Source organism: Vipera ursinii (genome assembly GCF_947247035.1).
Source record: "Vipera ursinii genome assembly, chromosome: 2".
Taxonomy (NCBI): domain Eukaryota; kingdom Metazoa; phylum Chordata; class Lepidosauria; order Squamata; family Viperidae; genus Vipera; species Vipera ursinii.
In genome coordinates this window covers 124,760,299-124,775,702 of record NC_139513.1, presented here as the reverse complement: position 1 = coordinate 124,775,702, position 15,404 = coordinate 124,760,299, and the positions used below count along the sequence as shown (strand labels likewise).

General features: G+C 42.6%; 1 protein-coding gene across 2 annotated transcripts in view; it reads right to left on the bottom strand.

Moving 5' to 3' along the window:
* The window catches only part of PGS1 (phosphatidylglycerophosphate synthase 1), a 55,485-nt gene extending 40,825 nt beyond the window's left edge, over positions 1-14,660 (bottom strand). For both annotated transcript variants that reach the window (XM_083357084.1, XM_083357083.1), the window contains exon 1: positions 14,492-14,660. In XM_083357084.1, the coding sequence (XP_083213210.1) occupies positions 14,492-14,640 (149 nt within the window). In that variant the 5' untranslated portion in view covers positions 14,641-14,660. The remainder of the gene's footprint in view (positions 1-14,491) is intronic.
* Between the last annotated feature and the right edge of the window lie 744 nt (positions 14,661-15,404).

The window sequence follows — 15,404 nt, the reverse complement described above, 5'->3', positions numbered from 1 at the left end:
TACTCTGTTTTTCAACAGTTTGTGGGGACTGGGCATTTCTTTGGCAATACTGAATTACAGTAATCTGGAGGAAAAGTTGCCATAATCCTGAGCTTAAAAAGAGAACTTTGTAAATTACTTCCCTAATGAAATCTTTGAACATGCAATCAAAAGGCAGCAAAATAGCAATGTCCTATTGAGATTTAACCGATATTAATCTAGACTATCGTAATAAAATTAGGGTATTTAAAAAAGTCATTGTTTACATGTAAAAAGTAACTTTTTTAAATGGCCTATTAAGGTAAAAGGTAAAGGTAAAGTTTCCCCCGCACATGCGTGCTAGTCGTTTCCGACTCTAGGGGCCGGTGCTCATCTCCGTTTCAAAGCCGAAGAGCCAGCGCTTGTCCGAGGACGTCTCCGTGGTCATGTGGCCGGCATGACTAGACGCCAAAGGTGCACGGAACGCTGTTACCTTCCCACTGTAGTGGTCCCTATTTTTCTACTTGCATTTTTACATGCTTTCGAACTGCTAGGTTGGCAGAAGCTGGGACGAGTAGCAGGCGCTCACTCTGCTACGCGGCACTCGGGATTCGACCCGCCAAACTGCCGACCTTCTGATCGACAAGCTCAGCATCCTAACCCACTGAGCCACCGTGCCCCTTTTAAATGGCCTATTAAACATATTAATAAATAGGTTATTCCAACTCCTAGTTCTACCACAATTAGAATTCATGGAATCATATCTACATTTACTGGTTTACAAGAAACAAAATGACATTATTTGTGCACTTACATTTATATAACACGATCAATATTTTTCTTTCAATAAGACATACTAGTGCCTTCCCTATTTCCTCTGAAGCCATCAATCCTCTGATTCATATATATTGATAATGGACTTGCATTTAGGACAATTCATAGTATTATCATTAACCTACATTATAACTGGAATTACAAAATAACTGCTACTTTAGAGAGGGGGAGGGGGGGGGAGGGAGGGAGGGGGTGTGTGGGTGTAGGCAGGGCATAGATCCTATCCATTTTCAGAAATTAGCCTAGTTATATCTGATTCCAAAACACCATTTCAATGTTCTTTCCCATGAAACAAAGAACTATAATATTTTTAAGCCTCTCTGTGATTCAACAATCATCCACCAATTGTTATCTGGCATGAAGTAGTGTTGCAACTCTTTTTTTTAAGGAAATAGCAGCCTTGAGGTACCCACGGTTAATTGTGAAAATTTAAATACAAAAATGCTATTGATTTTCTTCTTGTAAAGAAACTATTTGTGCCAGATTACACTCAGAGTACCTGAAGTATTTAAAAGAACATACACTATGCCAAATATTTAGCCATTCTGGCTCTTAGTTACACCTTTGAAATGGCATTAAAAAAACTATTATAGTCTATTTCAAATCAAAGTATAAAACAACTATGCAGTAGTGCACATTAAAATCAACATTACCTAGAAAGGAAAATGAATTGAAAATCATACCTTTCTTTTCTGAAATTGACTTTCTACTATTAATAAATCCGGGGATTTTAGAATCTATTCTTAGGAAATGGGATTTTGACTAATATTAGGAATGAATTCAAAGCACCCTAATACTTGTTATATTGCAACAACTTTACCAGAGGCAAAGAGAGATTAACAGGATAGTTCTCATCGTATTTATCACCCACACATAAGCCACATTAGAGAGACTTCTGCTAATGACTCTTGTTTCACTGGAATGCCTGAGTGTGTATTACAGTATTTCTGCATATGTTATGACTGAATCTGGGAAACCAATTTTATTGTTAACATACTGATGGCAACGAACAATAAGGACTCAAGGGTAACTTCCTTAAACAAGAGGCTGAGGGTGGACATGTGGCCCCAGTTTATCAGTCTGCTCTTGTTTCAACTGAATCATGCTTACTGGATATTACCTATTGCTTAAGTCTACATCTTTCTGGACGCTATCTGACTTGTAAGAACTTAAAAACGAAGCGAAATCAAAGAGGAAGCTGTTCTAAAAACAAATTATCATCTGGTAAATAAAAAAAACTATTATTTATTTATTTTTTATTTTATTTTATTAAATTTATATGCCGCCCTTCTCCCTAAGGACTCAGGGCGGCGCACAACAATGAAAATTAAAAACATAAAATAGAAAATTTAAAAAAGAATTAAACAATAAATGCAATAATTATATGACAATTTTAAAACCAGTAAAAAGCTAATTAAAAAAAGCTAATTAATGAAATATAAACTATTTTACACAATTTATACATACATCTGTAGCATCAATTCTCCAAAAACCCATAATGCATGAGTACAATTTGCACTACTGAATTCCTGAAGTGTAAAGTTGCCATTTGACTTAAATTTAGAACAAAATTAAAGCTACTATATACAATGAACATATCCTCTAAAAGGAATTGGCTTAACCAATCTGACTGTATTGTATCATAGAAAAGAATATGCTCATTAAATAGAAGGCAAAGTCAATGGGGAAGCCAGATTCACTTAACAACCAGGTTACTAACGTATCATCTGCAGTGATTCACTTAATAACTGTGTCAAGAAAGGTCATAAAATGGGGCAACACTCACTTAACAAATGGTTCACTTAACAACAGAAATTTTGGGCTCAATCGTAGTCGTAAGTCGAGAACTACCTGTATTAGAAGATCAGACTGATAGGTATCTTGGTGTTCCCTACTCCAATTTGTGTGTAATCTAATCAACCACTTTTACACAATTATACTCTTTATGACTTGGGACTCACCCAACAGGGGCCCAGTGAGAATATTTATAAATGCAAAAACATTGTTTATTGTTCCCATAGTATACAGCGGTTAGAAAAAAAATGTTTGTTTTCAAAATATTGAGTTTTACTACACGTAAATGAGCTGGCAAGGACACAGAACATATACTGAGAAAATAAAGAACTTATGTGAATGCAACAGACTTCCTGTAACACCAGCAAGTAATTTTTCCCAGATAATGCAAGACAAAGCATCAAAGACTATTCAGAAATCTTTCCTCCTTGCATTTTGAGAAAAAAGGAACTAGTTCAGTGTGTGCGTTTTATATGATACAAAACATTTTTGCATATAGTATATTTATAAGCCAGCAAGTCAAACTACGTTTCAGCTGCTGGTAGTGAAACAGAAGGGAGTCAAAATTTTCTAAATGTCACTTTCTATCTAGACCACAGTGCTGATTAAATAAACACCTTCGCTTATTTAAAAAACTAGCATTATTACAAATGCAAATGTGATGAAAAGCTTGTACATGTTACACTTAGGTGTTAGGAAGTAGTTTTTATGGCTTTAGCATCTAATGACATGTTGATAAAAACTCAGCTTCTTAGGAAAAGAACGAGGAAGATGACCGTGGTATTTGAAGGACTATTTCCAACAGTGAGGTAATGCATTGCAGAAGTTGTAAAGAATTAAAAAGAACTTATGAAGAAATTAAAAAGAACTTCCTTTTAAATTATAAAAGGTTCAAAAAAGCAACTTACAAAGAATTAAAAAGAAAGCTGTGGATTTAGCAAAAATAGGAACTGTCTACAACGTCAGGATATCTATCTACCCTTCTGACTGCTGAAATAAATGATCTCTGACACAATTATAAACTCATCGGGCAAAATTTTACATACTACAGATATAGATTGGTAAAAATAATGCTCCATTTTCACCCTCACAAACTAATTTTTATAATTATAGGCAAAAGGAAAGCATAAAATTAATAATTTTCTCACAGAACTATGATAACCAAGTGAATAAATCCAGCTATGCTCTTTCAATTACCTGAAATTTTAATGTAACTTCTGTAGTTTTAATGTTTGTTAGGGAACTTAAATAAGAGAATAACAAGAGTTGGAAGGGACCTTGGAGGCCTTCTAGCTCAAGCAGGGGGCTCTGCAATGTAAACCATCCAAAAAAAATAGTTATTATTACAAGTAGTATGTAAATGGTACAAATGATGTGGGCTGGCTCTACTGTGTCAAAAATAAGCAACACAAATCCTAAATTTAGAGATCGAGAAAATGATGCTAAGCAAAGCAAAACTATTTGTAAAAGCAAAATCTTCCATTCTGACTCAGTTCTAAAATAAATGCCAAGCAGTTTCAGCCATATTTTATCAATGAACTGTATTCCTCATGCTGTATTCCAGCGTTCATCTCCTTGCTCTTCCAGTGATTGTCTCAATAAACCAAAATGAAAGGCCTCTGCAGCAAAAAGAGGTGAAACCCTCTTAATATTATCCGCTCTGCAGCAGAGCAGGTATTTAAACCTGCCGTATTTTGAAGCGTCTATCTTGATTAGGCATGTTACTAACTTGCATATTGTTGTCTGAGGGGGTTACTCTGTTTGCCTCAAGAGTAAAGCAAACATCGTGGCTCTTTGTATTCACCTCCAATTCCAATTCTGATTATAATCTAAACTGGCAAGGAACATCCGGCTTCTTTCTCACGTAACCTACCCTACCCCACTGACTTTCAAACTTACTTCTCCCTGTGCAGATACTTCTCAATCTGGTTGCAACTGACATCAAACAGAAGGGAGGTTTCTACCCCTCCACTGAGCCAGGCCCCATCCTGCTTGAAGGGTTACTATTTCAATAGTTTTAGAAAACTTTGGGGCCCTAGGAGGAGGAGGAGGAGGAGGAGGAGGAGGAGGAGGAAGGAAGGAAGGAAGGAAAACCGTCTTCCCAGCTTCTTGCTAACAACAGAATATTTTCATTCACTAGGACAGAGGTCCCCAATCTTTTGGGCACCAGGGACTGGTTCCGTGGAGAGAGTTTTTTCCGCGGACCGGAGGGTGCGTGGTTTTGTGTGCTGCCTGCATCTCGCAGATGGGGCTTTGCTTGTTTATGCGGACCGGTTGCTGGCATGCCACGGACCGGTACTGGTCCACGGACCGGGGGTTGGGGACCCCTGCACTAGGAAGAGAATTGACAGATCAGAGAGGATGAACAACATAGGAACTCTCAGGGATTGGACAGGAGGCTTGGAACTTTAGGGAAACAAAGATGAGTGCAGTTCAAATTCAAGAATACATGTAAACATTGGAGCAGACCTTGCAGCTAAGACAGAGGCCTTTTATAGTTTCCACAGTGCCCCAGATTTTGCCACTGAAATATGATAGAACACCTAATTTGGGCTAGGCCAGGGTTAGGCAACCTTGGCTCTTTTATGACTCGTGGACTTCAACTCCCAGAATTCCTGAGTCAGCATGGCTGACTCAGGAATTCTGGGAGTTGAAGTCCACGAGTCATAAAAGAGCCAAGGTTGCCTACCCCTGGGCTAGGCAGTAGTGGCAGGAGAAAAAGTGACTTACGACTGTTTTTCACACATACGACCATTTAAGCATCCCCAAGGTCATGATCAAAATTCAGACACTTGGCAACCGACTCGTATTTATGATAGCTGCAGTGTCCTGGGGCCATGTGGTCACCTTTTGTGACCTTCTGGCAAGCAAAGTCAACGAGGAAGCCAAATTCACTTAACAACTGGGTTACTAACTTGACAACTGCAGTGAGTCAGTTAACAACTGTGGTAAGAAAGGTCGCAATCTGGGGCAAAATTCACTTAACAACTGTCTCGCTTAGCAACAAAAATTTTGAGCTCAATTGTGGTCGAAAGTCGAGGACTACCTGTATTACAGATTTGGTACTATCAAAGCCAAACTATACGAAAAACAAACCAAGCTCGGAGAGCACCAAGGACCCCTCATTTCAGTCCTGAGCTACAAACATTCTCCTCTATCGAAACTATGTGGCAGCACAAAGCCAATCTTGTCTGATTTTAAAAAGCTTAACAGACTTCAGTTAGTAATGGACAGGGGACCACCAGGAAACTAGATTGGACTGAAGTACTGAAAAAAGATCCTGGAAAAGCCAGGGAAAACTACTTCTCTATTGCTGCCAAGAAAACACCTGGATATATCCAAGAAGTCATGAGGGAGCTCCACACTAACATTACACATTTGAATAATCCAAAACAAGAAAATATTATTGGGTTATCTTGAGTCCAAAGTATTTACTGTCATAGAAGCTACAATAAAATGTACAAGAAATAAATTTGCTCTCACCAGCATCACACAGACATGCTACTAAATGGGAATCTTAAAAAAACAGCTTTCAAAAATCATGGAAATATAGAGTAAAAAGATATCTTGGAGGTCATTTAACACAACCCTCTGTTCTTACTCAGTGCAGAATTCACTAGCACTGACCGATGATATAGTTCTCTGAAGACCTCTAGCAAAGGAAATTTTACCACTTCGTGTGACAGCCTGTCACCATGACCAAGGACAGATGCTTTTTGTATGTATTACTGCCAAGCCAGGTTTCCCACATCCAATACTTGAACTTTACATATCTCCCCCCTCAAATTCCAAGCTATTCATTGTTCTTGTCTAGGTCTTTTGGAACCTTCTCTCTTTTACCAGTATCTAAAGTACTGGCCACCACTTCTAATTTTGCATCATCTGCAAACTTTACAAGTGGCCCTTCAACTGTTTCATCCAATCACTGATAAAAAATGTTGAACAGCACAGGGCCCAGGATACAGCACTATAGCACTCTACACTTCTATCCAAGCTGAAGTGGAGCCTTCATGATGTGAACTCATCTACCAAAAATATCATCTAGCCCATATTGTACCATGTTATTAAGCAAAAATATGAAGCATTCTGTCAAAGACTTTGCTGAGATCCAACTACACTTTGCTAATACCTGGCTCAATAGTAGCAATTGTGAGAGGGATCTTGGAGTCCTAGTGGACAATCACTTAAATATGAGCTAGTGGTGTGCTGCAGTTGCCAAAAAAAAAAGCCAACACAGTCCTAGTCTGCATTAACAGAGGGATAGAATCAAGATCACATGAAGTGTTAATATGACTTTACAATGCCTTGGTAAGACATCTGGAATACTGCATCCAGGTTTGGTTGCCACAGCGTAAAAAAAATGTTGAGACTCTAGAAAGAGTACAGAGAAGAGCAACAAAGATGATTAGGGGACTAGAGGCTAAAACATATAAAGAACAATTTCTGGAATTGGGTATGTCTAGTTTATTGAAAAGAAGAACTAGGGGTGACATGCTAGTAGTGTTCCAATATCTTAGGGCAGACATGTCAAACACAAGGTCCGGGGGCCGGATCCGGCCCGCGAAGTGGTTTCATGTGGCCCGCAAAGCCATCCTGGAAACAGTGAGGGAACGGCCCCCACTGCCTTGGCCCTGGCTCAGAGACCCTCCTTCTGCCAGAGACCCTCAGATCTGTCCCACTCCTGCCCAGACCCCCATAGGCACCCTTGATGCGAACGATGTAGAGCTGGCCACGCCCACCCAGTAGGCCATACGCACTCTAGCCACACCCACCCAGTAGGCCACACCCACCCAGGCCACACCCACCCAGACCCCTGAGGGCAACCGCAATGCTGATGCGGCCCTCAATGAAATTGAGCTTGACACCCCTGTCTTAGGGGTTGCCACAAAGAAGAGGGAGTCAACCTATTCTCCAGGGTACCTGAACGCAGGACAAGAAACAATGGATGGAAACTACTAAAGGAGACAAGCAACCTGGAACTAAGGAGAAATTTCCTGACAGAACAATTAACCGGTGGAACAACATGTCTCCAGAAGTTTTGAATGCTCCGACACTGGAAGTTTTTAAGAAGAGACTGGACAACCATTTGTCTGAAATGGTATAGGGTTCCCTGCCTGAGCAGGGGTTTGGACTAGAAGACCTCCAAGGTCCCTTCCAACTCTGACATTCTGTTATTATTCTGTTATTATTATTATTAACAACTCTATAAATCAAAGAGATAAAGTTAGATTAGCATGATTTGCGACACACCCATGCTGGTACCTTATTGATAACAAGCTTATAAAGTACACACAAACATGCTGCTTGATGATAACCTGTTCTTGCCTAGTATAACTGTCAAACTGACAGGTCTGTAGTTCACTACACCCTCCTTCCCCCTCTTGATAAGGATTAAGTATTATCTTGGGGGCGCAATGGCTAAGCGGTTAAAGATGCTGAGCCTATCAGCTGGAAAGCCTGGGTTTGACACCTGAGTGTTGTGCAACAGGGTGAACTCCCCTTACCTGCCGAAGCTCCTGCCCACCTAGCAGTTCAAAAGCATGCAAATGCAAGTAGATCAATAGGCACTTTGGTGGGAAGGTAACATCATTCCATGCACCTTTGGCGTATAGCCATGCTGGCCACATGACCACAGAAATTGTCTTCGGATAACACTGGGTCCCTCGACTAAGATATGGAGATGAGCATGTTGCCTAGAGTCAGATACGACTGGACAGGGAACCCTTTATCTTTAAATATTATCTTAACTTCCACTTGTCTATCTTTAGCTCAGTTCCCTCATTCCCCCAGTGGTATGACCAACAAGAGTTCCAACTCCCTTGTGAGAGAAGATAAACACAAAACAGGAGTGAAGAACTTTTGCCTTCACAATCACCAATTAACAGTTCATCGCTTGCAATGGACTGTAGTGAATAAAGAGGATGGCCTTGAAGGACAGAGGGAAAATTTACCACCAGGATAACAATCAGATAAAGAAAAACTGAGCCTAGGCCAAAGAAGAAATTGTGAAAGTGCCTCAGACAAGCCTAATATGACAGCGCCCCCTCAGTCCCTATTATCATGAAAACAAAAGCGAGAGGAAAGATAAATGATTGGTCCATTAGTGGGGGAAAGTGGCAAGAAGGTGACAAGCAACAGGGAGAAAGCAGAACTACTTAACTCATTTTTTGCATCTGTCTTTACACAAAGGGAAAAAACAGACCAACCTACCCAAACCGGTGCCATAAAAAACAGAATAGAAACGCAAGTTAAGATAGGCAAGAAAATGGTAAGTGAGCACCTGTCCAGCCTAGACGACTTCAAATCACCAGGACCAGATGGATGACACCCCAAGGTTCTCAAGGAACTGGCAGACGTGATCTCAGAACCACTGAACTATATTTTTCAAAGATCCTGGAGCACTGGGGAACTACCAGAGGACTGGAAGAGAGCTGATGTAGTTCCCATCTTCAAAAAAGGGGAAAAAACAGATCCAGGAAACTACAGACCTATCAGCCTGATCTCAATACCTGGGAAGATTCTGGAAAAGATAATCAAACAACAAATCAGCGAACACCTTGATGCGAACAAAGTTATCACTAAAAGCCAACATGGGTTTGTCAAAAACAGATCGTGCCAGACAAATCTTATTACATTCTTTGACCAAGTGACAAAACTAGTGGACCAGAGGAATGCTGTAGATATAATTTACTTGGACTTCAGTAAGGCATTTGATAAAGTAGATCACAACCTACTACTTGATAAGATAGAAAAATGTGGGTTAGACAGCATCACCACCAGATGGATTCGTAGCTGGCTGACAGGCCGTACTCAGCGTGTGGTCCTCAATGGAACTGCATCTACATGGAAGGAAGTGTGTAGTGGGGTGCCCCAGGGCTCTGTTCTGGGCCCAGTGCTCTTCAACATCTTCATTAACGATTTGGATGAGGGGATAGATGGGGAACTCATCAAATTTGCAGATGACACCAAGCTGGCAGGAATAGCCAATACTCCAGAAGAAAGGCTTAAGATACAGGACTCTAGAAAGAGTACAGAGAAGAGCAACAAAGATGATTGGGGGACTGGAGGCTAAAACATATAGGAAACGGTTGCTGGAATTGGGTATGTGTAGTTTAATGAAGAGAAGGGTGAGGGGTGACATGATAGCAGTGTTCCAATATCTCAGGGGCTGCCACAAAGAAGAGGGAGCCAAGCTATTCTCCAAAGCACCTGAAAGCAGGACAAGAAGCAACGGATGGAAACTAGTCAAGGAGAGAAGCAACCTAGAACTAAGGAGAAACTTCCTGACAGTTAGAACAACCTGCCTCCAGAAGTGGTGAATGCTCCAACACTGGAAGTTTTTAAGAAGAGACTGGCCAGCCATTTGTCTGAAATGGTATAGGGTTTCCTGCCCTAGCAGTGGGTTGGACTAGATGACCTCCAAGGTCCCTTCCAACTTCTTCTTCTTCTTCTTCTTCTTCTTCTTCTTCTTCTTATTATTATTATTATTATTATTATTATTATTATTATTATTATTATATTATTATTAATCACGGCTTGAACTATCTTGCTTTGCATGTAATGAGTCTATCTCATATATTAGTTTCCCCTTTTAAGTTGCATTACTGAAATAAATGAACTTTTGCACGATATTCTAATTTTTCGAGTTTCACCTGTATATAGTTACCTGGGAATTAGCACACCTCACACAACATCACAGCAAGTCTGCATACAGCTTCTCCATATCAAAAAATCAGGCAATACCATGACATGCCCCTTCTTGGCTTTCTTTCATCAATAGGGGGCCCAGTGTCTCCCACAGTGTTGTTGACCTGGTTTGTCCAGGGGGCTATCAAAGTTCCTTTAGGGACAGTTTAGTATAGTACCAGCTCTTAGTTTCACTGGCACTAAGTGCCTCCTGAATCTTTTGCTTTTTGGGGTCACAATCTTCCATACATTTGCCTGTCATTTCCCCTCCCCCATTATTTTGTGTTCTCTCTATTTCTGTCTCTCTGTTGTGATTCAGGGTCAGCCTGTGGGTTCGGCAGTTGGGTCGGACGACTCAGAGGAGGAGGGTGGTGTTGAAGATCTTGCTGATGATAGCCCTCAGGCAGGCCCCTCCCACTTGGTCACCATGGAGACCCAGCTGTGTGAGCCTGACAGTGTGGATGAAGATGACCCACAGCTGGCCCTGTTCAAGGACGCCCGACGCAGGAGGCAGTCAAGTAGGAGCAAACAGAGGAAGGCTGTGGGGCTTCTCGGAAGGAGGCAAAGAGAGGCCACGCCCTGAACTCTTTATAAAGGGAATGTTTGGGGAGGGCTGGTTTGCTGAAAGCAACCGCTCAGATAGTGTTTCAAAGCTCCTGTATCTTGGTACGTGTCTTGTTTGTTTTTGTAATAAATTTGGCAGACGTATTCCAGCCTCTTGCCGTTTATAAAGGGGTTGCCTTTTCTGCAAGGCCGGTAGCAGGCTGGTACAGAACACTCTCCTGGAAAACTTCAATTCTCCTGTCTGGGAACCTATCATCTTCCTTTTTTTCTCCACCCCGAACCAACCCAGCGATGCCCTTGCCGTGATGTCCCGTTGCCTGGAGGCGGTCCGGGTCTGGATGGGGAAAAACAGGCTTCGTCTCAATCCTGCCAAGACTGAGTGGCTGTGCATACTGGCATCTCGGGTTAACCAGACTATTCCATTGTTAACGATGGGGGGTGGAGTGTTACCCCCCGTTGATAGGGCTCACAATTTGGGAGTCCTCCCCGGATTCACGGCTCAGTTTTGAAGACCACATAGGAGCTGTGACCAGAGGGGCTTTTGCCCAGGTTCGCCTGGTGCGCCAGTTGCAACCCTACCTGGACCGAGATGCCCGACACACACTCACTCATGCGCTCGTGACCGCCCGGTTAGACTACTGCAATGCTCTCTACATGGGGCTGCCCTTGAGGACCACTCGGAGGCTTCAGCTGGTGCAGAATGCAGCCGCACGAGTTGTGATGGGGGTTTCCCGATACTCCCATGTAACACCTCTACTCCGCGAGCTGCATTGGCTTCCGGTTGCCCTCCGGGTGAGATTCAAGGTGCTGGTGATGACCTATAAAGCCCTAAATGGCTTGGGTCCGGGATATTTGAGGGAACACCTGCTGCCGGCATGAAGTTCCCTTCGTCCTGTGCGCTCCCACAGGGAGGGCCTTCTCAGGGTGCCGCCGGGAAAAGACTGCCGGCGGATAACACCCAGGGGGAGGGCCTTCTCTGTGGGTGCGCCTGCCCTTTGGAACCAGCTGCCCGTGGAGCTTAGGACTGCCCCCGACCTTCGCTCATTTCGCCGGGACCTGAAGACCTGGCTCTTCGAGCTTTCCGGCCCAGGCTGAGAGTTTTAATTGGGGGTTTTATATTTCTACTTCAGGGACTGAATTTAATCGTTTTTAATTGCTTTTTTAATTTTTGTACTGATGTTTTAAACACCTTGTAAACCACCCTGAGTCCTACGGGAAAAGGGCGGTATATAAATCTACGGTAATAAAATCTAAATCTAAATCTAAATCTAATGCAATACAATGTAGCAACTCTCTCATGCTCCTTAAAGAAAAAAAGCTTGCATTTGCAGCAGTTGCTGTTTATGTCCTCTGTAGACAGAAAGACAATCACTGCATGTATTTTTGGAGCTCACAATAATTTTTTCTCCCTGCCTTACCTACCAACACTCCTAGCGCACATTAATTTTCTGTTTGCGTATTCTGGCTATAAGCTTCCAGGAGTTGCTTTTATAGTGCAGAATCAACATGGATTGATTTCCTTTTAATTTTCCTGGAATGTCCAAGTTTACTTTTTGAGACTTAGAGGAGGTAGCAAAACCCCAACTCTTTCAGCCATATCTTCAGCATCTTCTTGCTATACTTTTCCTTGAGTTCATATAAAGAAAGACACTGTATCTTTTCATAAAATGTTTTCTACATTACAGAAATCTTGGAAACATTTAAGTATGGAACACACTCAGAATATTAAAGCTTGAAACTGTAGCAAATTAATATAGTGCGCCACATTTTGATATTATTTATCAAAATGTGACTATATTTGGAACCCAAATTACTAATTTGACCAATTTACCTCAATTAGTAATAAAGAGTCAAAATAAAATATTTCTAAGAAAAAATGCTTTTTAAAATATCTAAAGTTGTACAAGGCATTTGGAAAACCTGAATCAAATTTTTTAAAAAATGCAGATGGGATGATTTTGGACAGTTGTCTTTTTATCTGTGTTATTCCAATGGTAGGCTTTACACTACATTTGTGCGTCCCTTCCTCATTGTGAAGGAAATGAGGTCATCGGTTTTCAAAAGTCCTATTGGAGAGGATTCCAGGACCACAAAAGAATCAGCCAAGAACTGCACAAACTGGGCAACAACTTTTTAGCACAGCATATTAAGCAAACCGATCCTGGTAATGAGTTAATAGTTCGCTGTATTGCTAAGCACATTGATTTGTGCTTTAGATTGTAAGCCGCCCTGAGTCTTCGGAGAAGGGAGGGATATAAATGAGATTTTAAAAAAAAAGATCTCCCCTCTCCCCATAATGCAGACTTTGTATGTCAAAATAACAGAGTTGGAAAGAGCCTTGGAGCTCTTCTAGTCCAAAGCCCTCCTCAAGTAGGAGACCCAGGCCCAGGGCTTTTTTTGTCATAAAATGCTCAGAATGGAGTTCCGGCACCTTTTTGGGATGGAACCTTGTAGGGTAGGCAAGGCGGGTTGTATGACATGTGTGAGTTCCGGCACCTTTTTCTTTTACAAAAAAAGCACTGCCCAGGCCTATACCATTTTAGACCAATGGCTGCCCACTCTCTTGTTAAAAGTATCCAGCGATGGGGCACCTATAATTTCTGAAGGCAAACCATTCCACCGATTAATTGCTCTGTCAGAAAATCCCTTCTTATTTCTAGCTTGGATCAATAAAACACAGGCAAGCACTTGGAACAAATCTGTTTGGAAACCAAGTCCTTATTGTCCCCTCACACAAAACAATCGTTTCTCCTGCCAATCAACCCCAATTCTATGCTTGCTTCAGATCAACTTCATCCAGAATGCCCCAAAGGGCAGAATGGCAACTTCTACCACAACAGCCCCCTTCATGGATTACTGCCTTGTCGTGGCGAAGGGGCTTGCGTGATTCAATGAAGCTATGAGCTATGCCGTGCAGGGCCACCCAAGACGGAAAGGTCTCTTTAGAACAGCGTTTCCCAACCTTAGGAACTTGAAGATGCGTGGACTTCAACTCCCAGAATTCCCCAGCCAGCATAGCTGGCTGGGGAATTCTGGGAGTTGAAGTCCACGCATCTTCAAGTTCCTAAGGTTGGGAAACACTGCTTTAGAAGGCCAGATCCTGAAGCTAAAACTCAAATACTTTGGCCACCTAATGAGAAGGAAGGACTCACTGGAGAAGAGCCTAATGCTGGAAAAGGTTGAGGGCAAGAGAAGAAGGGGACGACAGAGAATGAGGTGGCTGGATGGAGTCACTGAAGCAGTAGGCGTGAGCTTAAATGGACTCCAGAAGATGGTAGAGGACAGGAAGGCCTGGAGGAACGTTGTCCATAGGGTTGCGATGGGTCGGACACGACTTCGCAACTAACAACAACAACAACACCACAACAGCAGCAGCAGAACCCACGTTCGGGATCGGAGAAGCTGCAATCCTGCACCCTTGTGAGAACGCGATGCCCATTGCAGATTTCCACTTGTCTCGGTTCCCACGTGCATTTCTCCCGACTCAGCCCAAGCCAGGACATCCCATTTACTACTACTTCCGACTAGCAACGCCCCCAACCCCAAGTGAATTAGGTATGAGTCGCGTGCGAAAAGTGAGACTTCTGGAGAGTGGACCGCAGAGCCGCCAAGATCCAGCGCTCGTCCGCGCAGGCTGTTAGCCGCTCCTCCTCACCTGCGAGCGCTGCTTTCCTGGCCTCGGCTCAGGCGACCCGAGAGCCTGCCGAAAAACGCCGACAGAGACGGCCTCCCGCGGGGCAAGCAATCCAGCAACCGCCGCCAGAGCAAGGGAGCCGCGGCAACTACCGCCGCCGCCGCCGCCATGGAAACCCGGCTACTTTCTGTTTCCGGTTGTTGAAGCTCCGCCGGTTCCGCTTCCGGTCGTGGAGGTGGAAGGCTGTACTCCAGGAGTCTTCAAACTTGGCCCTTTTATGACTCATGGACTTCAACTCCCAGAATTCCTCAGCCAGGTATGCTGGCTGAGGAATTCTGGGAGTTGAAGTCCATGAGTCATAACAGAGCTGAGTTTGAAGACCCCTGCTGTACTCCGTACAGCCACGGAGTAATAGCGCTACTAATGCGATCAAAGAGCCGCAGTGGATTAGATGCCGAGGTAGATAGCAGTAGAGACTCTCCAGTCACCCACTTCTTCACTCCCTCTCAACCAAACATCTTTGACACGGTCTCCTTGAATTCCCGGAGAAAAGATAAGCTATTACTCCTACTAACACGTGCTGGAATTGGCTTTCATTTTAAGCCCGTTACTTTACTTGAGTTGCAGAAATCGGGAGATAGGCAGCTGACTTTGGGGGAATAAGAATTGTCCGGATTTTTACAGTCCAAATCTAAAACCCGCAGCCTAAGCTCTGTTGAGTACAGGAAGTGGAGGACTACCTTTATAATGAAATTTGACCCTGGAAAATGTCTAGGGTTGTGCTGTACTGCACTGCACATTTTTAAGATCCTATCTTGAGTATTATTTACAGATGCTGAGTTGAGGGAATTGAAAACTAAGCAAAATGGTTTAGGGTTTTTTCCCCCCAGTATATTACACACATACAGTAAACATGATTTCAGAGATTTTTAAG